Here is a 23,643-nt window from a genome sequence, read left to right as displayed (position 1 = left end):
CACTATTTATTTATCAACTGCACTTTTATTTGTGATGTAGAACGACTTGGTATTGGAGTATGAAATTATAAGTACACACATGACAATTAGGTATATAATATTTTATGAGTCTTGATTTATTTTTAAATACATTTAACGTATGCAACTTTACTTGTGTTTAAGGGCACTTTTCATGAATTTACTTCATCTTCTATTCAGCTGGAGCCAACCTCAACTGTCCCGAAGCAACACAAAGAGACAGACAAAAACTGACATCAATATAAAATTTAGAGCCACTAAATAATGGGGTGGGGGCAATGAGAGGAAACTAGAGTATCTGGAGAAAACCAAATTTTTGTGAGCAGATTCCCCATAGAGAGGCCCAAAACTGAACTTGAACTGGAGATCTTTTCACTGTGAGGTGAGAAATAGCACTACAGCATCACGCTACCAACAGCCACGTGGTGCATTTATATGCCTACAATGTGAATTATTATCCATCTTTACATGTTATTTACTGTTCTATCCAGTTTAGGGTCACAGATGGATAGGTAGTCCATCACAGACCTTAATTATATATATATACAAATTGAAACATGTACCTGCCACTGGAAATATATTTTTTGAAAGTAACTAAGCCCTTAAGTAGTTGTTAATAGTAATAATGAAAAAAAAAAAACCGCTTTGAGTAATTTTGAACATTATCTATTTAAAAGTGAATATCATTTCAGAAATGTATCAGCAGGTGCGCTTGAGAGCAAATCTTCAATCAGCACTCTCTCCACCTCTAAATATTTATCCTTTGAGCTCCGCATGAGGGACGGCTGCAGACTTTTAGGTCACACTACGCCCCATTAGTCATCCAACGCGGGGAATCGGACGCGTAGTTGCGTGCGGACGTCTGGCAGACGTGTGGCTGCGCGCAGACAGCTGATCGGGACTGAGACGGCGGTGACATATGCTCCGGTAACTACTAGTTTCTGTGACGACTGTTTAGCGCATCGAGCACCCACCGTGCGCACCGCGCCGCGCCTCCGTGCGTCCTCCACGCTGCCGCTCAGGGTCCGCCCCGCTTGTCTGCTGCGATACACGCTGTTCTCCTCCAGCTGGGAGCGGGCACGGAGAGAGGAGGGGACCGTCAGACGGCTGGCTCATCTTGCAACGCACCACGCTTCCTACCAACCCGCAGGATATTATTTGTGGCGTGTATTTTCCACGTTGAATAATCATGAAGTTAGAGACGTCGTAAAGGAGAAGATTTGAAGTTGCGTAAGTATTTCATGTTTTTTGGTTTGTTTTTTTTAAAACTATCTATCCAGACGCACGTTTAAGAATATCATTTTGTTGTTTGTTTGTTTTAATGCACACGTGTCACGTAATTAAGGGATGAGCAGTTGTATACATTTGGAAATCAGGTGACAATGACAGTGAGACATTGATTGGACATCACCAGACACTTTAACTGGTGCAGTCTACGCATCTGTCTGAGGGAACAGCAGACGGGGTTTGCACAGTAATGCAATGTTTAATTCCTGGGTGGATCGTGGCATCGGTTGACTTCTGTAAAGTTCCCTTTAAAGATTGTCCTTTGGAAAATGGCACATGATTCTAAGATGAATCCCGTGTGATTTAAAGGGAAAATTACACTTTTCCCTCTATCAAACATCTGCATGTGAATTAGATGGACAAAAACTGTTCAATTAAATAATTACCTGCCACATTTTAGATTGTTCATGTACTCTCTAATGCATAGCCACATAAAGTCAACTCAATGTATTTAGATGACATGGTCAAGGTGAGCTGCTGAAGTTCAAACTCAGCATGAAAACAGGGAAGGAAGGTGATTTAAGTGACTTTCAGATTCCACACACAAGCATCTCTCAGATTCACAGAGAGTGGTCTGAAAAAGAGACAATATCCAGTGCGGAGCAGTTCTCTGGGCGAAACAAGAAAGTCCTTATTGATGTCAAGGAGAATGGCCAGACTGGTTCAAAAGATAGAACTGCAACAGTAACTCAAATAACTACTGTCACACAACACATGGAAGCTTGAAACTGATGGTCTACAGCAGCAGAACACCACACGGGGTGACACTCCTGTCAGCTAAGAACAGGAGACTGAGACTTACAGTTCACACAGGCTCCCCAGAATTGGAGAATAGAAGATTGGACAAAGCATTGTCTGGTCTTATGAATCTCCATTTAGGTATTACATTCAGATGATAAAGTCAGAATTTGGTGTAAGTGAAATGTAAGCATGGAGCTATCCTGCTTTTAACAACAGTTCAGGCTGCTGCTACTGGTGGAAAGGTGTGGGGAATACTTTCTTGGTGCTTTTTGGACCCCTTAGTATCCATTACACAGCCTACCTGAGCATTGTTGGTTTGTCATGTCGATATTTAATGACCATTGTGTACTCATGTTCTTATGGATTCTTCCAGGAGGATAACGTAGTGTATCAAAGCTGAAATCGTCATTCTTGATCATGACATTTGTTTCACTGTAGTCCAATGGCCTCTAAAGTCGTCAGATTTCGATCTGGTAAAGCACCTTTGTTAAAAAGCCAAACAGAACATTCACATCATGGGTGTTCAGCCAACAATAATAAATCTGCAGCAATTGTGTTTTTCTGTCATGTGAATATGGACTAAAATATTTTAAGAGTATTTCTAGTGCCTTATTGAATCTATGCCACAAAGAATGAAGGCAGTTCTGAAGGGGGTCCAACCAGGATGACCCAGGGTGGACTGGTTACCTGTCAAAGTAGTTCCCTGCTTAATGTCTATCGTGGCCCCCCCAGGAACAACAGTTGAACAAAGCTGTGTAGAAGATAGATGAATGGACAGACCACCTTCATATGAAATTGCATCCAAAATCTGTGAGAATGATCAAGGTATTTATTATCCAAAAGTATTGGTTTGATTTCTGATGTAAGAAACTTCTCCAATAACTTCTGCATGGATCTTTGGAGGCACAGTTATATCCAACCCTCACAATGACTCAGAGAGAAGAAAGCACAGTTGTTGCACATTAACAAGCTGCTTTGACGTAAACCCACAGTCATACACAAGATTCAAAACAGGCTGATGAAGTATTTGTGCTGTTTTTTTGTAAGAAACGGAATCGCTAACAAAGGTTATGTTGTCAGTATCCTACTCTGATTGGATCAGACAGATAACGTCTCTTTTAACTGTATGTGCAGCCTTAATTGTTAGTTTTCAAAAAGAAGTTGCGGCTTTATGTTGTGATGCTTGTTTCACAGTTCAGAGTCATGTTGGGGTTTTGGAACATTGAGAAGAGATTTATGAGGAGTTATGTTATTGAATAAACACTCTGGCTTTGAAACAGCTCTGCTTTTGCTCATTGTTCATCTTTGTAAACACAGCTTTTTATTACTGAAATGATTCTTATTTTACTTGGTAACACTTATCACTTTTCTGGTTTGCCCCCGAGAGCATTTAGCTTAATATGTGTTAATAGGTTTGACTGTGTGTTCATGAAACTTCCCCTTAAACAGATTTACTGTCACATTATTGCTCAACTTGAATGTGCAATAAAGTTACTTGTGTTGTTAACATGGCGTAGGATATGTAAACTTTCCTAACCCTAGCCCAGGGGTCACAACCCCCGGCCTCCGAGCCGCATGCGGTTCTTTCGTCCTTCTGCTGCGGCTCCTTGAGCTTTGAGCCCCCTGCAGTACATTCCTGAAAGGGGCGGGCGGGACGGTAAGGTAAGGCAAAGCGCACCCAGACCCAACTGTGTTGCGCTGTCCCTCTATAGAGAGTGCGGTAAAACGGAGGTTGCGAACGACGCAGGGATGTGACGTCATTATGCAACTATAGTGAGGCGAACTGCGAAGTTGGTGAGCTTCCTTTATCTGTGACACAGCGGAAAACGTTCTCAATTCGAACTACAACGTCCAGATCCCGCTGGATCTCCTCCTCTCCTGCTACTAAGAGGAGCCTCTGAACCTCGTTGAAAGGCCACGGTGCTGTGGAGCACCGACATTTCAATAAACCGAGTCAACATAACAACCAGTGTGTGGGGGAGGGGGATTGGGTCCCAGTTTGTCCTGTTCAGTGGGAAACGGGTCCAAATGGCTCTTTGAGTGTTTAAGGTTCCCGACCACGGCCCTAGCACTCTGTAGTCTCCAAGTTGATCCTACTTTACTTTTTACCACTTTCTAATTCCCACTCCTCATCAAGTTAAACGTTAAACAATGTCTTTTGAAAAAAGATGTTATGGCATCATAGCTATTAGAATGTCAAATATTAGATGAAAGAAGACCTTATTAAATTGCCCTTCTTTACAATGACACAATGCTCCTAGTGTCTTGTTGTTTTTGTCTGTACTTGAATGAAAAAATTGTAACAACTTCACCAGATTGGCGGCTTGACAGGTGAGAGAAAGAGTTCTGAAAACTGTACTGTATATTGATATATTAGATTATATATTAGACATAATGATTCAGGCATACAAACTGTTCGTAACTTGGTGTTAATTCTACTATAGAATCTCATATTATAGTTATACATTGCTCTCAAGCAAACAAACAAGGAAATATTATACTGTGGAAGTCATCAAAGCAGAGACAGACGGGCAAGTCAAGAGCGTTATTATGTCACATGCAGACTGACAGCTGTCATCCCACACATTTCACCCAGTGTGCTCCCACTTCCTCCTTACATCACCCTCTATTTCAGTGCAAACAACCTCTCCACTCCCACTACATGAATTAGGTGAGTAAAATCCTAACCTGGGGTGCAGAACCCCCCATGGGGTGGCACGGGGAAGCCTGAGGCCTTGTCTGCTCTGAGTTTGTCAAAGTTTGAAACCTTAATCTGACATGTTTTAGACTTTGGAGCAGACCTGGTAAAGTGTCTATTGCTTGTACTTTATAAGGCTCCTGCATGTGTGTGTTAGTGAAAGTGAGTGTTTAATCCAGTGCTTAGCTTCACTGCTATCTTTTGACAAATTAGAAAACAAATAAGGGATCCCCCTGCTTTTAGAGGCAGTGTGGGGCAGCTGTGTAATGGGAACCACCAGATATAGTAGGAAAAAAATCACCCTTGTAGGGTAGTATCTGTATCGTCTTCAAGCTCTACCAGAGTCTTGGAGTTCTTTCTTTCTGATGCTGCTGTCAGCTGGTATTACCAGAACTATCACTACCGCCCTCTTCTGTTGTTTGTCAACCACCACAATTTGTGGTTGGTTATCCAGAACCACCTTCGGAGAGATGTCCCACCAGAAGTTGGTTACTTCAAGTCCATACTGGGTACATATCTTTCTGTATTGAAGCCACCTGCTTGTGTCTCTACACATATGCTGACCCTGCTCACATTTTACACCCTGCTACTCTGTGCTGAACCCACTCTGGGGCATCTTTGCACAGCCTGCACCTTGGGTTTGGTCTACTATGTTAGACCCTGGCCTCTATGGCCGTTGAGCTTACTGCCTGTTCTTTTGCTGCCATGATTAGTGCCTCTGTGTTGTCCGTCAGTCTAGTGTTTTCTATCCATTGGTAGGTCTTCTTGATATCAACCACTTCCTCTATCAGGAGGTAGTGCATGCCATGTAAGGGCTTGTCTCTCCACATTACCTTCTCCTCTTCATTCTCATCTGGTTTTGGCTGTCTGAGGCATTCTCTTGGTAGCTGATCCTTTGGGGCCGTCTCCGTTATGTGTTCTTAGATTTTGGATGTTTCATCTTAGATAGTGACTTAACAATCACCAGACTTTGACCTTGATCATTTTGCTTAGGGTATAGCCTCAGGATGCTGCGCTTGGGATGAAACCCCTCAGGCATGGTGACAAGCTTTCTTGTTTTTATGTCTGTGGCTTTTAGCTCCTCTTTTGCCAAGCCTATGATCCCTGCTGGGTATCTAATTACTGGCAGTGTGTCTATGTTGATGGCCCAGACCTTGTTCCTACCATTCAACTGACTTTTCAGGCCTCGCCTCACTCTCTGGAGGTATTGGGTTGATTCTCTTGCAGTGGCTTTATGGTTTCCATTAGCCTGCAGGATTCCAAGGTACTTGTAGTTATCCTTGATGTCACCTACTGTATATTGTCCTCTCTCCCTTCAATTTGGATCACCTTGCCCCTCTTTGATACCATCTGACTGGGCTTGTCTAACATGAATGATCTCCCTATGTCAGTACTCTAGATCCTGGTGGGGTGGATCACTGAATTGATTTATTGCTCGTAATTGGTGTACAGATTGATTTCATCCATGTACAGCAGGTGACAGATAAGTTCCCCACTTCGCAATTGCAATTCATAGCCAGTTTTTGTGAGGATGTAACTGAGGGGGTTTTCAACTATGCAGAACAGAAAAGCATATCTACGTACCTCTTTGGTAGATGCTGCACTTGATGTTAACTTTGGCTCGGGATTGGCTCTGAGTTGGCTTCCAGGGTCACCGTCCACAATCCCTTGGGGTTCTTTATCAGTGTTCTGTTCCAGATTTAGGCCGTCTTGTAATCAATCCATTCATTGATGAGAACACTGTGCTACAGATGTTTTACTGTGGGTCCCACATTTCTGCAAATATCTCCCCTCTTTAGGATTGCTCATGTAGTAGTATTCCATCAGTTCCGTATTGTCCGTATATATATATATATATATATATATATATATATATATATATATATATATATATATATATATATATATATATATATAAATGTTGTGTAAAACAGGTTTCATACATATCAGTTTCATATGTGTTATGATACCCGCTGATATTTCTTTGTCTAACAGGTGTGGGCGTGAACGGCCATTGTTAAACATCTAAAAGAGAAATACACCTGAGGTGATATACACCTGGCAGCTGTCATGAAGAAAATGGACACCAAGACCACAGGCAGCTGGACTCTGAATGGCAATCCTGCATCCTCCGTGAAGAACTCCTGCCACCCGAATCTAAAGGTACTGAGTCTAATGGTGGAAAATAGCTCCACACTAGAGGATTTTCTATCCTTGTTTAGAAGAACAGTGTAGATTTATGTAGACAGTTCAAGGTAGTTTCGAATGAACAGAGTTACACCCCTTAAATTTGGGTATACTCTGCTGTACACTGGTTTATTTTAAACTTTCCCAAACTGTTTTTGCATGCTTTGCAGATAAAAGTCAGAATGGCAAATGAGAATAAACAAATGACAAGATATTGAGCATCCTACTGGCAGTGCAATGTGAATAAAAATATATGATGGAGAAATGAATTGTGCAAACTGGAACAAAAGGATAGGAAAGAGTGATAGCGTCTAAACTCCTGAGTAGAGTGTGCATGCATGTGCATCTGTGTTTAGGTGGTTGGTGGTAGAAGCTATTTGAATCTGTATATTGATATTTTGAAATATTTATTTCTCCTTTCAGAAGGAACTGGGAAAACAGGTGACAACAGGTGACTTCTTTTGGAGTTAGTCACTGTGAATGTCCCTTGACTTGGATCTTTTTGAAGTACTCACCACTCGCTGCAGGTCCGTTTTGTCCTCCACTGTACAATTGGAGACCCAGACAGTGCAGCAGTAGGTCAGGAGGCTCTGTATGGCTGACTAGTTTAAATTAATCAGCAAGGGCTGAGGGTGGCCAGCTTTCTTCAGAATGCTGAGAACATACTCTCTCTGGTATTTGTTATGGTATCAATACTACTGGTACTATTAAAAATGTAGATAGATTTTGAGGTAGCATGCTCAATATACAAGACAGGCAGCATTACATGCTGTACCCGTGAAAGGTCACAGGAGCATGTGTGAAGTGTCCTCTGACAAGCTGACAGAGGACATACAAAGATATTTCTGCAGACTGGAATCACACCTGACAGAGACACAAAGTAAATGCCCATGTTCCGATGTGTCTCTCAATTATGGGCTGCAGTAATAGACAGCTCTCATTCGGTGATTCTTGTTTCTGTTTGTTTAAAAAAAACAAAAAACTTTCTGTGCGTGTTGATGCTTGTCCATCAATGTTTCAACACCCACTGAATGTTTGAGTTGAGCATCTGGCACGTCACTAGAAGTCCCATTTAATGAACTTGTAAGGTGTTGAGTGCAGCAGTGCACATTTAGCTCTTTATATTAGGTCGCTGTGAACAATTCTTCAGACAAAGTTTGTGCTTCGGGGACAGAGGTCAGGGTGGAGGTCTTGGGCCTCTTTATTGGATTAGAAAGCACACTGAACAATAATTAAAAAGCTGCTTAGTTGGGTAACTGCAACAACACTTATAAGGAATTCCAGTAATGCTTGCTTTCTGTCCATGTGTTTTCTTTCTGTGTAGTAATCTCTCCAAGGAACTTCTCAGCATGGCTGTTTTGATACAACATTCACTTGTTCATTGACAGAAAACCTTTGAAGCGCACATATCTTGGTAGATTTCCATGTTTGTTAATCCGGGATGTATGCATTACAGCTCACATGCAGCTACAGCGCTATACAGTAGTAGGTAGTTGAAAAAGGTGTTTTTGCAAGGCTGCCTCATAGTAAAACTTGTTTTATTTGTTCAAACCAGCACACAGGAGCTGAATCCATCCATTCAGCTATATTATATAGCATGTTTTCCTCCTTAAGGTGGTGCTAGACTGGAGCCAATCCTAATCTTCCAGTCTGCTGGAGAAGTAGCTTTGAACTCTTTTTTTCACAAAAGGTTTCCAGTTTATTCTTAAGCAATGTCAAAATGAAATTAATTAGTTGTAGCTTGCTGCAAACCTAATTAGAAAGAAAAAAAGAAACACAAAACAAGACAACACAGAAAAGCATCTAGTAACAGAGTATTTGCAGCTGGTATAGATAATGAATAAACTGATCTTTGGGAAGCAGACTTAAGGCCATCTTGATGCTGCCGGAGCCTTCTGCTTTTCCAAGTCAACATCATTAATGCAGTTACATGAGAACTGTTGTGTCTCATCATCCCAGCAGCAGCAGCAGCAGCAGCCGCATTATGTCCAGTCATATTCTGCAAGATGAATGCCAATCACATGCATGTTCCCCTCCGTAAGGAGAAGGATGTGTCGATAATGAGTCATAACAATCAGTTGTACAGCACACAGTTGGTAGCAGTAGATCTGACGAGCCGCTTCAGCTCCTCTCGGATTCCTCTTTGGTTCACAATAATTCACAGAGGCCGCAACCAAATCAGTTTCCACTTGGACCTATCCATGTGTTCAAGTGCTCATGTTTTTATTTAATCAGCCCGCACAGCTCTACAAATATTAAGACCACCAGAAAGAGGATGACTGTTTACTTAAACATATTGGCTTTTAAAATTGTGATTTTAATTTTATTACATTTTTTAGATGAGTATCAGCTTGTTTAATAACCTTCACAAATTCAATTTAATCTAGGATGTACTTTAGTCAAACAGCAGAGGATTGTGCCTACCATCACTTTGACCAAAAGTCTAAACTGTTGAATTGAAGCTGAAAGAAGTCACAGCACTTTTGATATTAGACATAAAAGTGGCATTATTCTTTATATGTAGAGAAATGAGGGCTCAGGTTAGAGGGGATAGAATCAAACAGGACTACAGTTGACATGACTGCTCTGAAGTATGAAATCCAAAATGTGTGTAAGCATAACAGTAGCATTGCTGTAATATTTGCTGTCTTTTCAATGAGCAGTGTGTTTTTTTTAAAGGCACTCTAAATGCAGCTAAACCGCTCTCAGGATGTCAGCGTCATTACTGACAGTTGTCAGGCCTTCTCTGATTACAGGTTTCTGTTTCTTTGGGCGACTGCTGTCTGAAAGCTGATCCATGGCGTGGTATACCCCGGTCTACTCTTTAATTTGTGCTTACACTTGATTGTGATCTCAAACAGATAACATCAGTGGGAAGTGTTGCATGGAATTGTGTCGACCGAATTGAAAACTAGTTTATTTTTTTGTGCTTCAATAATGAAAAAAATGTCGATAAGGCGCTGAACGACGGCGCAGTGTTTTAACAGCGAGCATATCCCTGTTGCGATTTTGAGCTTTGAGCTCAAACTATGTGTAGCAGACTAGTAAATGAGCAGATAGTGTCAGTTAACGTTTATCTGGGAAGCTTTGCAAAAAGCAGTTTGTTTTTTGTTTTTTTTACAAGTGCCAGGTATGAAATGTCTCCTATTTATTGGACACCCCCTCCCCAAAAAGACAAACAAATGTATCCTAAAACTTTGATACTGTGACTTTGGTCACATTGACTTTTTTCCATTGAATTTTATCACATGTGCAGTTTGTGTAAGTCTTTAAATCCCCAAATATCCTTCAACAACATTGTTTTAGTGTCCAATAAAGTGTATCTGAGCAAAGCGCTCAGAATTACTCACACCAGGTCCCTTGAAAGTGATGGATTGCCTCATCACGAATTAAAGAGTGTTGTCTCTGTAGGCTAGTAAGACCAGTTTCTAATAATTCATTCAGTAATTGTATTATAACAATGATTGGAACTTGAAATTGGTACCAGCCAACATGTCAAAAACATTGCACGACATACTTCGATCAATCTCAGCTGAAAATGACAGGTGTTGTTTTGCAGTCTTTTCTGGGCGAGCTGTATTTTCATCCCTGAGAGGACAGGCCCTGACTACCTCTCACCTGTTTTCAATTATACTGCACGTGGGTTGGTCTGTGAGCTCATATTGCAGCAGATGTGTCTGTATCCTAGTAGGATTGGCTCCTGTAATCCCCCTTTTGTTACAGACTGTCACTGTCCACAGGTGGCGAAGCAAGAAGAGGAGGAAGCTCAGGGTAGTCACAGGCACAGGGTATATTGTCAGCGTTGGGGTTTGCAAAGATGTATCTGCGCTTCAGATTCATGCCATGCATCCACGCAGACAATCACGTTCACTCAGTCTGCAGGTGGAGCTCATGTTTGAGCCAATTTTGCCCCTTGTTTTATTAGGATATTATTATTATTATTATTATTATTATTATTATTATTATTATTATTATTATTATTATTATTATTATTATTATTATTATTATTGTTGTTGTTGTTGTTGTTGTTGTTGTTGTTGTTGTTTAATCTTTTGGATATTTACTTACACATTTACTCTTGAGTGGCTACTCATTTAACTGAATCTGAGGTCTGAAAATAAATGGGGAAACAGGCACTATATTTGAAGTGTTGGTACTATTAAAAAGGTAGAAATGTACCAATATTGGTTGGTATTTTTGAAATTACAATGACGAGTACACAGCTTTTCGAGCTGCATTGACGGTCTTCTGTTTTTCTATCTCTGTAGATGTTCCTTGCAGCCTTGTCCTTTGCCTACTTTGCCAAGGCTTTATCCGGCAGCTACATGAAGAGCACAATCACACAGTTAGAAAGGAGATTTGACATCCCCAGCTATCTGATCGGCATCATAGATGGGAGCTTCGAAATAGGTGAGCTTGTCATTGCCTCTTTTGCCCTTGAGTTTATGTAAATGTTCATGCACGTGCGTCATGCTCAATGCAAGTAAGCCAAGATAATATGTCTTCATCTTGACTGCTGATGCCACACTGTAGCACGTATGCATCCCCTTTGAGCTTTGAAAAGTCTCCGGTCGCAAACCTGATTGATCTTAATTAGCGAGAAGTCCTTTGATGCTACAGAAAATCGGCTGTGAATAGAAGGATTGTGCAGTGCTTTAAGCAGTTCCCAAACAGAGTCGGGATACTGAAAGAATGGTGCATAATATTTTCTGTACAAACATCAGATGAAGATGCCAGTGTGCACATGCTCACACTGACTACACGGGCTTTTCATAGACCTCAGATGTGTTTGCACTTTGCCAAAATCCAGTTAGGAGTTACATGCAGACAAGAACAGAATATAGGTCACAGTCCGTGTTTGTGAAACAGCACACATCCACTCATTTATATCTGAGAATGGTGAATCTGTATGTAAATCCATGTGGGGGAACTGTCTGTGTGGAGCCTATAACTGAGATTTTCTGCGCAGCAGGTCTTATTAAAGCATCAGACTGCTCTCAGTCTCATTTTCTGATCATCTCCTCCCTGTAGGGAATTTGCTTGTGATTGCCTTTGTGAGTTATTTTGGTGCCAAGCTCCACCGACCCAAGATTATAGCAATCGGGTGTCTCTTGATGTCTTTTGGGACCTTCTTGATCGCCATGCCTCATTTCATCATTGGCCGGTAGGCAAAGAGTCACACCTGAATGTGTAGCCATTTACTAACGCCATTCACATAGGTTATTGTAAAGCTGTAACCATATTTCATTGCTGGTTTTTCTTCTATCTTAAATATAGTCAGTATTCTATTTGTGTTGCACATTGTTAATATCTAACAATACCTGATGCTTTCTCCCTTCCCTTGTTTAACAGTCACATTGGTATTTTATACGCAGCTATAAGATCGAAACATCAATTAGACCGTCAGTGAATTCAACCAATAACCTCTCTCCATGTCCAGCAAGCTCACTTGACTCCTCCAGGGCAGGTGACAGGCCCTCTATACTGCCCTCTAGAGGTAAGGTAGCTATGCTATGCACACTTAACAAAATGTGTTGCTTCTGTTTTTAATTTCCTCATTTTAAAAATGTGGTCACATTGTTTTTGCAGTAAATATTTTTGTATTATTTGTTCCATTGAATGTTTTTGCAACCACTCAAAATCCGTTTTGGTGCCTTCAACTATCTGTAGGTTGGAATGTTTAATTCTTGGTTATTTTCTTTGTTGTAAACTGAAGGTTGTGAGCGAGAGTCCAGTGTTTCCATGTGGATTTACGTATTGCTGGGAAATATCCTACGTGGGATTGGAGAGACCCCAGTGCAGCCTTTGGGAATCTCTTATATAGATGATTATGCACAGTCTGAGAATGCTGCGCTCTATATTGGTAATGCACCTCACTCATTGTCAGTAACTTGTGTCGACTCTCTAATGTAATTATTAAAAAAAACTGCATTCCCTTTACAGTTGATCTTCGGATGTTGATGTGATACCTGATAGTATCTATTCCTAAAGAAACACCTTTCTTAAATGAAAACCGACAGTGTCTACATATATACAGCATGTGATCATTAATTATAGGGTGTTAAAACAATCTTTCCATAATTTGCATATGTTATACTTAAAACAGTTGATAGCATTCTGATTCTTCTCCCAACTTCCTGAACCTTTGTGTCATTCAGATATACTGAATCTATTGGTTAATAATCAGAATTATCACCTAAGCACACACGGTAAAGGTGTTTATTTTATTGTAGTCTGATGTGCATATGAAGAAGTGTGATATTCTGTGAATAAAATAACAGACGGACAAGTAGACAACGCTCACAACATGACGTCTACCTATAGAGTGTTTAGCCTCGTATAAAATTCACATTATCAGAAGATGGGATGGGTTAAGAGGTAATTAGTACTATGTGACTTGGAATCTGATTACAAGTATAATACAAGCTTTTTGGCAAAAAAAAAAAGATGACTGGAGTAAACTAAACTAAAGACAAATTGTTAAATCATAATTAACGAAAAAAAAGTTGTCGATAGGAGTTCAGTAAATAAACTGTTCTTTGTTGTGTATCACAGGTTGTGTTCAAACCATATCTATTATTGGTCCTGTCTTTGGGTACCTGCTGGGGTCACTGTGTGCCAAGATCTATGTTGACATTGGCTATGTGGATATGGGTGAGTAAAGTAATACAACCTTAAATAAATGAAGAATAAATGAAGCATAAATTGAGAAAACTGCCGTTTCTAATTATATTTCCTTCATGCTGCATATACACTGATCATTCATAACATGATGACTACTGATCTGTCAATACTGATTCTTTCTTCATCGTTAATCAGTTAACCAATAGATCTTTTTTAAAAGCAACATAAGACAAATATTTGATTCCCTCCTTCCCTACCTCTCACACAAGACAAGTTAATGCTGTTTAGATTGTTGCAGTAGTTGATGTAACTTTCAAAGGAAAGGTGCCAGAATACGCGCTACACCACAGTTAGTTTCACCAGCAAAAGATGGACAAACATGATTAGGCAGGGGGTCATAATGTTGTAGCCGATCATTGTGTGGAGCCACTTTACTGTAAACTTGTTTTATATGACACATGCGCATTGCACATGTGATTATAGTAAGACTTTGAAACACCCGGACTCCACATACTGTGTGTACTGACAGCGTGCCTGCATCTTCACAGAGACGCTCACCATCACCCCTGCTGATGCTCGCTGGGTGGGCGCATGGTGGTTGGGCTACCTCATCGCCGGTGCTATCACACTCATGTCCGCTGTTCCTTTCTGGTTCCTGCCGAAATCGCTGCCAGTGCCCGTAGAAAAACACGACTCTGGCTGCACACCAGAGCAAACTAGATTCATCACAGACTCCCCCAACATGGAACACAAGTTCCGACAGGAGGAACCAGCTAATCTACATCTGATGGCCAATGGTAAGATGAGGGTCTTCTCAAGGAAGGCCATTTAGTAAATAGTATATTTACTAAATGCATTGAAAATCATCATGGAATCATTTTGGAATGTACTGTTCTATTTTTATAGCCACTCTAAAACATTTTTTTGTGGCTAGTTTCTTAAGAGCCTTTACAAACTGACCTTATGTTTACATCTCTATCAAAACTGCTACTTGACTTTCAATGGCTTTATGAATTTAAATGCCTTATAATCCCAATTTTGTCACATGAAAACAACACCCAATTGAATTAATGACACCTTAAAACACTGTATGTGTTGAACACATAGTTTCTCCCTCCATGGTGGAGAAGGTTTCCTATCTTCACATATTTGAAAACTGAGCCATCTGAAGCCGATGCAGGCCTAGTTTTTAAAATGTACACGTTTTTATGCTGTTGTGAAGTATGGCTCAAGGGCTTAAGACACCAATGATTTTAAGGCCATATTAAAGGCGCCCATGCAGTTACAGGTTTGTGGAAATATGTGGAGAGTTATGTGCATAACTTTAGGTTATATGTACTTAACTAGATTTGTGTATGTGTGTTGAGATTTGTTGATGCTTCAATGATATTTGTGCTTCATAATACAAGGTGTGTGCGTGCATGTGAACATTTACTAACGATCGTGTGGATAATTATGTTACTGTGTCTGTATTTAGAGTTATATGTGACATCTAATAAAGATACACATAAAAAGATGTGCACACGAATCTAGCAGCATAAACCCAAAAGGATTTACACAAATCTGATTATGCACACACAAACAGATGTAACGTACATACAAATAACATGTGAGAAACGAATCATATATATATATTAATGTTTCAGACCAGGCTTGGAGTGTTGTTTTTTTCTTACCTCTCAGTACCAGTAGAACTATCGAAACAAAATTCTGATCCACACAGGAAAATACTCATTCATTTAAATGTTGTACAGAATTTGTGCCAACATTGAAAAGTCTCCTCGGGAATCCTGTGTACATCATCTACCTGTGCGTGACCATCATCCAGTTCAACTCCCTCATCGGTATGGTCACCTACAAACCCAAATACATTGAGCAACACTACGGCCAGTCAGCTTCCAAAGCCAATTTCCTTATGGGTGAGTAAAGTTGATATTTACATGATTTGGAGGATTTCTGTGTGAAAAGAGTTGAACCCAGGTATGGAACCAGTGTTGGCTGTGGACAGGCAAGCGTTAAAGGGTTCAAAGTGTTGTGAGCAGGTTGGTGGTCATCATAAGTGTTTCATGAGCCAGCATTTGATGAATTTTTTATACTTGAGCTCCCAGTTCTCTCTTAAGTAAATGTTGCAGTTTCAAGATGATAAGCAGGCTTCCCGCCATCCTTCTGAAAGGACAAGCTTTGATTTACATGCACACATTTAATAAGACCAATTACAAAGGTCAACCACAAAGCAAGTGAAGACTTTTCATCATATCATTCTTTGTGTTGGAGGGATGAGGAGAGGAATGGAAGAGGAGACATGTCTTCTCAGTCCTTTTCCTCCTTTACAACATAATTTCATTGGACTTAAGTTGAAATATAGATGAAGCCACTTTGATGTTGGAGAGTGTTCAGGCTTTGATCCCTTTCTGCGGGTGCTGTGTCGTGACTAAGATGTTTCCTAATTCGTTAAGCCCTTCAAGAACGAGATGTATTCTGTGGTTTAGGCATGATCAACATCCCGGCCGTGGCCTTTGGAATGTTCTCTGGAGGGGTTGTTATGAAGAAGTACAAACTGGGTATCATGGGAGCTGCTAAATTTGCCTTTGGGACCTCCCTGCTGGGGTACTTCCTGTCACTCCTGTTCTTTGTTATGGGCTGTGAGAACTCCAAGGTGGCCGGCATCACTGTCTCATACACAGGGTATGTCACACATATTTTCTTGCCATCAGTCATTTAGATTAGTTGAAAATCTGAACTTGAATATTACCGCTAACCTAAGCATTGCATTGTCATATTCCATGTAATAGCTGCTTCTCATTTGATCAATATTTTAAATGTACCATTAAAAATACATGATTTTTTTTAAAAAGAATTTTGATGTTGTCACATGCAGAGCGGGCGGGCCGTCTTATCAAGAAGGATCTCTCTTCTCTGACTGTAACTCTGGTTGCTTGTGCTCGAGGAGGGAGTGGGACCCGGTGTGTGGAGAGAATGGGATCACCTACGTGTCCCCCTGCTTAGCTGGATGCACCTTTTCCACGGGCTCTGGCAGGAACACGGTCAGACAACCCTGCCATCATGACAGTTACATGTTTCTGTGTGACCTGGGTTTCTTTAACTGTGTTTCATCTATGCCAGTGGTTTGAAAAGTGTGGGGCGGGCCACACCTGGGGGAAAGGGCATGTAGGAATAAAAAATGTAATAATGGTCAATAACGTACAATTTTAGCCATTCGGAATGAAAGAGTATGCTGCAGAGTATGTCCCCTCATTCAATAGGTATGACGACTATCCCATCCACTATGCATGTTTCTCACAAGTAAACTGCATAAAACCTGTAACGAAAGCTTTCAATTCCCAAGAAATGCTGCCCCATATACAGTATGTATTATTACAATTTTGGCTGCAGTTACTGAATGATATTAAAATAATTTTTAAATGCTCATGTAATACATTATTACATTACTGGTAAAATGTTCTGGAGATGGATCAATTTTCTTATTGCACTGTTGGCAAGTTATTATGTTATTACATTGAAAAAGGCCAAAAAATTATTAATTTGATAGCAGATATTACATTTCTGAACATCATTACATTTTTCGATACTTAAGGGGTGCCAAAGGGCTTCATGTGGGCTCCCAAGCAATAAAAAATAAAAAGGTATTTTTGCTTTTAATAAGGATTTGTGATGTAGGTAGTATAACTGAATTACTCTATTAGAACATACACTTTTAGAACTGTTTTAAGTAAAACAGAGAGAAATAATCGCTATAACAATATGTTTGTATACAAATGAATCCAAACAGCTGAAAACAATAATATCTCACAAAATAATCAACACGAGGACGTCCCACATTTAACCAACAGTTACTGCTTGTTGTAAGACAAAGCATGTGTGGAGTGCAAGCTCAATGCACAATGTAGTTAAGTCCTTGTTGGAGGGCTTATCCTCCCACAGTCTGAAAACCCCTGATCTACATCATGCGAGTGTTGTTGTCAGTTGACAGTAGCATGTGATATTTTGCCTGTATTTGCATGGATGTTTGCATGCAGGACAAGCGTCCCCTGTAGCTCATTACGTCTTCTTCTGTCAGGTGTTTGACAGTTGCAGGTGTGTAGCAGTGGCTAATACCCAGCCAGGCAATCTGACGGCCACTCTGGGACAGTGTCACCGCAGGGACAGCTGCGATAAAGTCTTTCCCTACTTCCTGGCTCTGTCTGTCCTCAGCTCCTTCATCATCTCTCTTGGGGGAACACCCGGCTTCATGCTACTTGTGAGGTTTGTCAACACTCCTGCGGCGGGACACTAAAATGTTGGAGTAGCTCGACTGACCATTGCTGATAAATCAATCATCAAAGTACAAAAGAAAAACTGTTCTATTGTGGCTTGCAGTGGGGAAAAAATTTATTTTATCAACATCAAATGTTGGTTGGTTGAAAAGCTGGCTCTTGTTTAATACCTGTGTCCATAGGTGCATTAAGCCGGAGCTGAAATCCCTCGCTCTTGGAATCCATACGCTGGCCACACGTACACTCGGTGAGAAACTCCTCGGGTATTCTATACCGTCTTCTTACTTTAAATGTCAAGCACTGAAGAGGAAATCCTCCAAGTACATTGTAAGGAGCTGACTTCCTCGAATAGTGTTTGTGAGCACATGGGGCCCATGATGAAATATTTATGAATATTTTCAAATTCTCATGAGGATTTTTGAAAACTACAAATTGCAAATGTATATTCTGATGAATTTGTATGTTTTGGTCAAAGTGTATTGAATATTTTGTCATAACTACATTTTTGTTTACTTGAAGCAAGCCTTAAATGAGCCCTTCATATAAAGTAACGATTGTATTTCTATTGTACCACAGCAGGGATCCCTGCACCCATTTACTTTGGAGCCATTATTGATACCACCTGCCTGAAATGGGGATACAAGACATGTGGAGGAAGAGGAGCCTGCAGAATATATAACACCTCCTCCTATAGGTAATGTCACAACTTCATACAAAAAATATTTGAATTGACCCCCTACATAACATCAGAGAGTTACAGCTTTACCCTATACGTGAAGTGTAAGAGCAGTTTGTCTCGTCTTTCTTGCAGGATAGTGTACCTGGGCTTGACACTGGGTTTGAGGACAGTCTCTTTCTTTCTTTGTATTTTGGGATTCTCTGTGCTCAAAAGACATATTAAGATGGAGGAGAAAAACGCGTTGACCAATGGGAATGCTGAGTTGGAGTTGCTGAGGAAGGAGGAGAACAGCTCCATACACTGCGAGCAGTTTATACTGGCCTTGGACTGCAACCATGACAGAGAGACACGATTGTGAGCCTCCAGCGCAGCTCGAAAGAAACCTACGTACTGAGGATCACATACAGTTGACACTTTTCATAGCACACAGCGTATATATTTGTACATGCTTTGTGTAGACATACAATATCTGAACAAGGCCATTTTATATGGAAAGTATGCCTTTTCTGGGTCGTAAACGTGTTTGTGTTTTTCATTAACAGAAGACTTTTGTAGAAAAAAAAGAAAGAATGTAACTGTTCTGTATTTCCTGTTGCGTTCGCTTTTTATGATTAAACCTGACAAAAATCTACAATTCTCCTTTCACACGAGGTGTTTGAAAGAGGTTGCTCTATTGATAGAGTTTGTCCTTGTTCATGAGGTAAGAAAATGCATAGTGACATAAGAGGAGAGAGTGGTTCAACCTTTGAATTTAATCTAAAGCGAGACACAGCCCTCCTGATCCTGATTTTATGTAGCACATCATTTGATTTTCAGCCAACAGTGTGTCTCAATATGAAGCTCATCGCACTTCAGTTCCAATAGGTAACTTTCTGTTGTTCAACTGTAGCTTCATGACTTGACCAAAATAATATTGACATAATATTTATTTTACATGGTCATGCATTTTTTTGCATACTGGTCAAGTAATCAACCTATATTACAAATACAAGATTTCAAAATTCCATTTGCAGAATAGATGTGGGAGAGACATGTAGGACATTAAAAAAAAAAATAAAAAATCTGAAACAGTATTTTCTTTCATGCAGGAGTGAAAAACACAAAAGTGCATCTGTTCCAGCCTATGGGATTACAAAGAAAACATCAGTTTGGATTATTTAATTAAAGTCACTGCTCTTACGTATTTATTCATTGAAGATCGCCCTGTATTAGTGTAACTAAGAAGATGTAAGGTTCATTTATGGTAAACGTTAGATATGATTTCTGTTTGTACCCTTCATTCCTATCCGAATCATCTGTATTTCTGTCCACCTGGAAGCTTACAGATACTAACAGAAGGAGCAGTATAACAGGTATCTGTAGAGGTCCCTGATTGTGCCTCTTTCCCAATTTCAACAGTAGTACTCCTCCATACCGAAATACTCATTCCAACACATTGGGCTCATATAAGTATAAACACATTCACACTATTGAAAGCATATATATCTGTTTTTGTAAAGCACAAATGAACTCAAACACTCTCATGTGATGAGCTGCTTTAACGTCCAGTCCAACTGCAACATGAGGGGACCGTATTCCTGGAGCCCGGGGACGCAACTGTGACTGTACCCAGTGGTTACTGGTCCTTTTTGTCTTCAGTATTCTGAAGGTTCTGTGGATCAAGAACAATGAGCATAAAATAATTCCACCAATATTTGTGGGTTAATTGTACAACAGATAATGTCTGATTTGTGTTTGTTACCTGGAGTTGATGGTGTTCACTCAGTAGTCTGTCATACTCCTGTGCCAGACCTTTGGTTTGCCGCCTCATGGCTTCTACTTCAGCCTGAGACTTTTTCACAGCTACACACACACACACACAAGCAATACTCAAGAGTCATTAATTTATACGTTACATACCATGAAATCTATCATTCATGACATCACAGTGTGTGAATGAGTCTCTTCCATGTGATAATTACTCACCGTCCTCAGAAGCCTTTAGTTGACCTGCCAGTTTCTCAGCCTCCAGTTTCATTTGCTGTTTTGTAGCTGAAACCGATTTTTCCCCATCCAGAAAAGCCTGAACACAAAGGAAACCCCTTATTTACAGAGATTAAGGTGCTTATTTTAACCACATACAAAACTAAAATGAAGAAAACAAGGCACTACACAAAACACTATGGATTAATGCTCACAGCAGTTTATATAAGGACATGAACCTGCAAATGCTTTGGAAAATGCAGAGTCATGCTGCCTTATCAACTATTACACATTATTCCACGACAAAACGACAAACATAATCCTTCATTCTCACTTGTTTGAGCATCCGGTTGTCGTCCTGGTGCTGCTTGGCTGCTTTGACTGCACGGTCCACCTGCGCCTGAAGACCTGCTCTGTCTTCCAGGGCATCAGCAGCCTGGTTCAGCAAGGTCACGACCCGACGCATAATGCTGTGTTAAGGTCACAGAACAGAAAAAACACAGAAGACAGTTGATACAGGACCTCGTGGGACAGGAGAATAAACAAATAGGTCAGTCGTGTTGAGGGCTGCAGCGATGTTTGACTCGTTGTGAGTGAATGTGAAATAAAATAGCACTAACAGCCAGAGAAAGAGAGAAAAGCCGCATATGTAGAGGTTCCTCTGAGATCTGAACAACTTCATGTGTACGTGGTCGTACACATTCGGGTTCACTTTGGCATCTTGCATGGGCTCAGGGCCCGAGTACTTCTGCACCTCCCGGACAGCATCTGAGAGTGGAGAGAGAGGACGGAAACATGACTGAGGCTGGCTGAGAGGGACGGATGACTCAATATTCAGTCTGACACAGGAGGGGATGTTTGTGAATCGCAGATGAAATCTCACCGAGGAAGAGAATAATCAGGGCCATGATCATTGCAAAGAAACATTTGTTCCAATATGGAGATAACCAGCTCCATATTCTCCACCTGAAAACCGAGCGCCATCTAGAAGTGGGTCAGAAGGATAATGTTACTTAAATCATATAATATGCAGCAACTCTGCTCAGAAAGGTCATGCATGCACTCTGCTGGTGACTTGATTGAACTGTTTCCTCCAGTTTTTCTCACTTATATTCACATTTTTATGCAGACAATTGATGTGTGTGGAAATCGTGTTACCTCTTCGGTGATATGAAGGGTATGCACAAGATGAGGTTCACCACTATCTCTGCATATAGGAAGAGAGCCACAGCTGTCCACTGAAGAGTCATTGTGATTTTATGGGGAAGAGTCAGTAACTGAAAAAGAACAAAAATCTACATTTTAGGCCCGAAAAGGCAGCCGTCCTCCAGTCCAGGGTCAGTGTGAATGTGGTTTATCTCGCATGTATCTCAAAACATATCAGTGCACAACATCTTACTGTTACTATCCTACATTAGACTCCAGCCAAACTTAGTTGTAACTTAGTTATGCTCACAGTTAACGTCCATTCATCTTCTATACCGATACCCCTTATCCAGTTTAGGGTGGCTGGGAAAACCCCCCCAAAAAGATACATAACCACTTACACTCACTTTTGAGACACCAGTTCATCTAAAATAATGAAGTTGAAGCTGTCCTCAGATCAGGTTTTTGAACTCGATAGAAGAAATTGGAGTACCAAGAGAAAATCCATCCAGTAGAGACAGCTTGTAAATATCCATAAAGGCCCACTAACCTAAAGTGGGGACATTATTATGAGGCAGAAGTTTTAATTCACAACTAAATTCAAAAAAGTCTCCTCATCTTTGTTTTGAATTGCGTTTTGGGTGAAATGCATCGTGGAAGTCTGTGGCGGTCTTCTTGTCTGGCCCGCCCCTGGTCAGGGCATCCCCTGTTCAGCTACTGCTTTAATGAATGAAAAAACCTTTCTATTAATAATGAAGAAGACAGCAGTGTCTGAAACTATGCACAATATACTGTATATCCCTGTAGTAAATAAAAGCCTTTTTTATAATTAACAGATACACATATGAGCCCACATAAAGCCCCTCTGCTATTTTTAGCCTTTTTAAATCTAAATCTGCCCTTACTCCTCAGCCATAAAAGCCATTGGTTCTGAATAGTGGTTAAAACTATTCTATGAACAGCAAATGGTAGTAATATCAATAAAGACGATTAACAATACAGAACAGAGCTGTTGGCTTACCGAACAAAGCTGTGTGAAGGAAAGAATTGGAAATCCCAGACACACTCACACATGAGCTCACACACGTTCTTGACAGCTGCTGAGGACCGTCAGAGGGTCTACTGTACAGCCCTAAATAAAACCCTACAGTTTGACCTCAGAGAGCCCCGTTGGGCCTGTTTAAAGATCACAAAACTGTGTGGAAACTTGTTAGAAGTCCACAGAACGACTCTAGCATGCTTCTTCTTACTTGGATGTCTGTGTGTGTGTGTGTGTGTGTGTGTGTGTGTGTGTGTGTGTGTGTGTGTGTGTGTGTGTGTGTGTGTGTGTGTGTGTGTGTGTGTGTGTGTGTGTGTGTGTGTGTGTGTGTGTGTGTGTGTGTGTGTGTGTGTGTGTGTGTGTGTGTGAGGGGGGTTTCTGCTGGTGTCCTCTCCTATTTCATGTTCAAAAATAGCCCAGGGAGGATTACTCAGTCTCTTTGTAAATAATGATCACTCCTACATAAATAAATGCTTGTCTTTATTCTAGGGTGTATAAAACAGACACTATTACTATTCATTTAAATATGCAGACTTTTTTTTTTTTTTTCAAACAAACCATTAATTTTTCCTGCACCACAGAAACCAAACGAACAGCCAGAAGGGGGCGATGTTCTCCAATAATAAACGCAGTTAGTTTAGGCAGAGGGACCTGAAGCTGGATGTCTTGAATATTTTGCAATGATAGGAGTGAATTTAATGAAAATATTCCTTATGTGCTAATCACACATGCAGACATTCAACGTTCTGAATAAAGGCTTACATTTATAAATGAATGACTATAAATTATAAATAGTTGTCAGTGAAATGGCAGAGGAGCATCATCACAAAATGTCATTCATTACAAACATAAAAGCGTTGCTCTTCTTCTGTGCTTTTTGAAAAGGAGCACAAATTGGCTGCTACTGGTTCTCTCATAATCACATGAATTGCTTGTGTGTTTTCGGAGCAGAATCAACAGAGATTGAGGGGGGATCTTGCACGAAGCC

General features: G+C 40.5%; 2 protein-coding genes across 2 annotated transcripts; one reads left to right on the top strand and one right to left on the bottom strand.

The window, feature by feature from the left end:
• Positions 1-820: 820 nt before the first annotated feature.
• Positions 821-19,141, top strand: LOC308117270 (solute carrier organic anion transporter family member 1C1-like). Its single transcript, XM_080476033.1, has 15 exons — positions 821-1,248; positions 6,740-6,907; positions 11,200-11,341; positions 11,963-12,095; positions 12,307-12,428; positions 12,648-12,794; positions 13,487-13,585; positions 14,104-14,352; positions 15,310-15,474; positions 16,045-16,240; positions 16,434-16,599; positions 17,634-17,818; positions 18,012-18,076; positions 18,406-18,523; positions 18,641-19,141. The coding sequence occupies exons 2-15, from the start codon at positions 6,815-6,817 to the stop codon at positions 18,864-18,866; spliced, it is 2,106 nt and encodes a 701-aa protein (XP_080332159.1). The 5' UTR covers positions 821-1,248; positions 6,740-6,814; the 3' UTR covers positions 18,867-19,141.
• bcap29 (B cell receptor associated protein 29) lies at positions 18,806-23,018 on the bottom strand. Its single transcript, XM_080474963.1, has 8 exons — positions 22,638-23,018; positions 21,629-21,747; positions 21,354-21,454; positions 21,091-21,238; positions 20,805-20,940; positions 20,474-20,570; positions 20,250-20,350; positions 18,806-20,159 (listed from the first exon to the last, which is right to left on the bottom strand). Exons 2-8 carry the CDS (start codon positions 21,718-21,720, stop codon positions 20,124-20,126), a joined length of 711 nt encoding a protein of 236 aa, XP_080331089.1. The 5' UTR covers positions 21,721-21,747; positions 22,638-23,018; the 3' UTR covers positions 18,806-20,123.
• Between the last annotated feature and the right edge of the window lie 625 nt (positions 23,019-23,643).

This window comes from Lipophrys pholis (assembly GCF_963383615.2).
Source record: "Lipophrys pholis genome assembly, chromosome: 11".
In the NCBI taxonomy this organism is placed as follows: Eukaryota; Metazoa; Chordata; class Actinopteri; order Blenniiformes; family Blenniidae; genus Lipophrys; species Lipophrys pholis.
Note: the sequence above shows the minus strand (reverse complement) of the source record. Positions and strands in the feature narration are given on the sequence as shown.

What these genes read in the sequence shown, in the direction of transcription:
- LOC308117270 (XM_080476033.1), top strand. Translation starts at nt 6,815, where the DNA reads ATGAAGAAAATGGACACCAAGACCACAGGCAGCTGGACTCTGAATGGC. An exon ending in GAATGCTGCGCTCTATATTG is followed by an intron (nt 12,795 to 13,486) that starts GTAATGCACCTC and finishes TGTGTATCACAG; the next exon opens with GTTGTGTTCAAACCATATCT. An exon ending in GGCTTCATGCTACTTGTGAG is followed by an intron (nt 17,819 to 18,011) that starts GTTTGTCAACAC and finishes CTGTGTCCATAG; the next exon opens with GTGCATTAAGCCGGAGCTGA.
- bcap29 (XM_080474963.1), bottom strand. Translation starts at nt 21,720, where the DNA reads ATGACTCTTCAGTGGACAGCTGTGGCTCTCTTCCTATATGCAGAGATA. An exon ending in CCCTTCATATCACCGAAGAG is followed by an intron (nt 21,455 to 21,628) that starts GTAACACGATTT and finishes ACCCACTTCTAG; the next exon opens with ATGGCGCTCGGTTTTCAGGT. An exon ending in GTGAACACCATCAACTCCAG is followed by an intron (nt 20,160 to 20,249) that starts GTAACAAACACA and finishes CTTGATCCACAG; the next exon opens with AACCTTCAGAATACTGAAGA.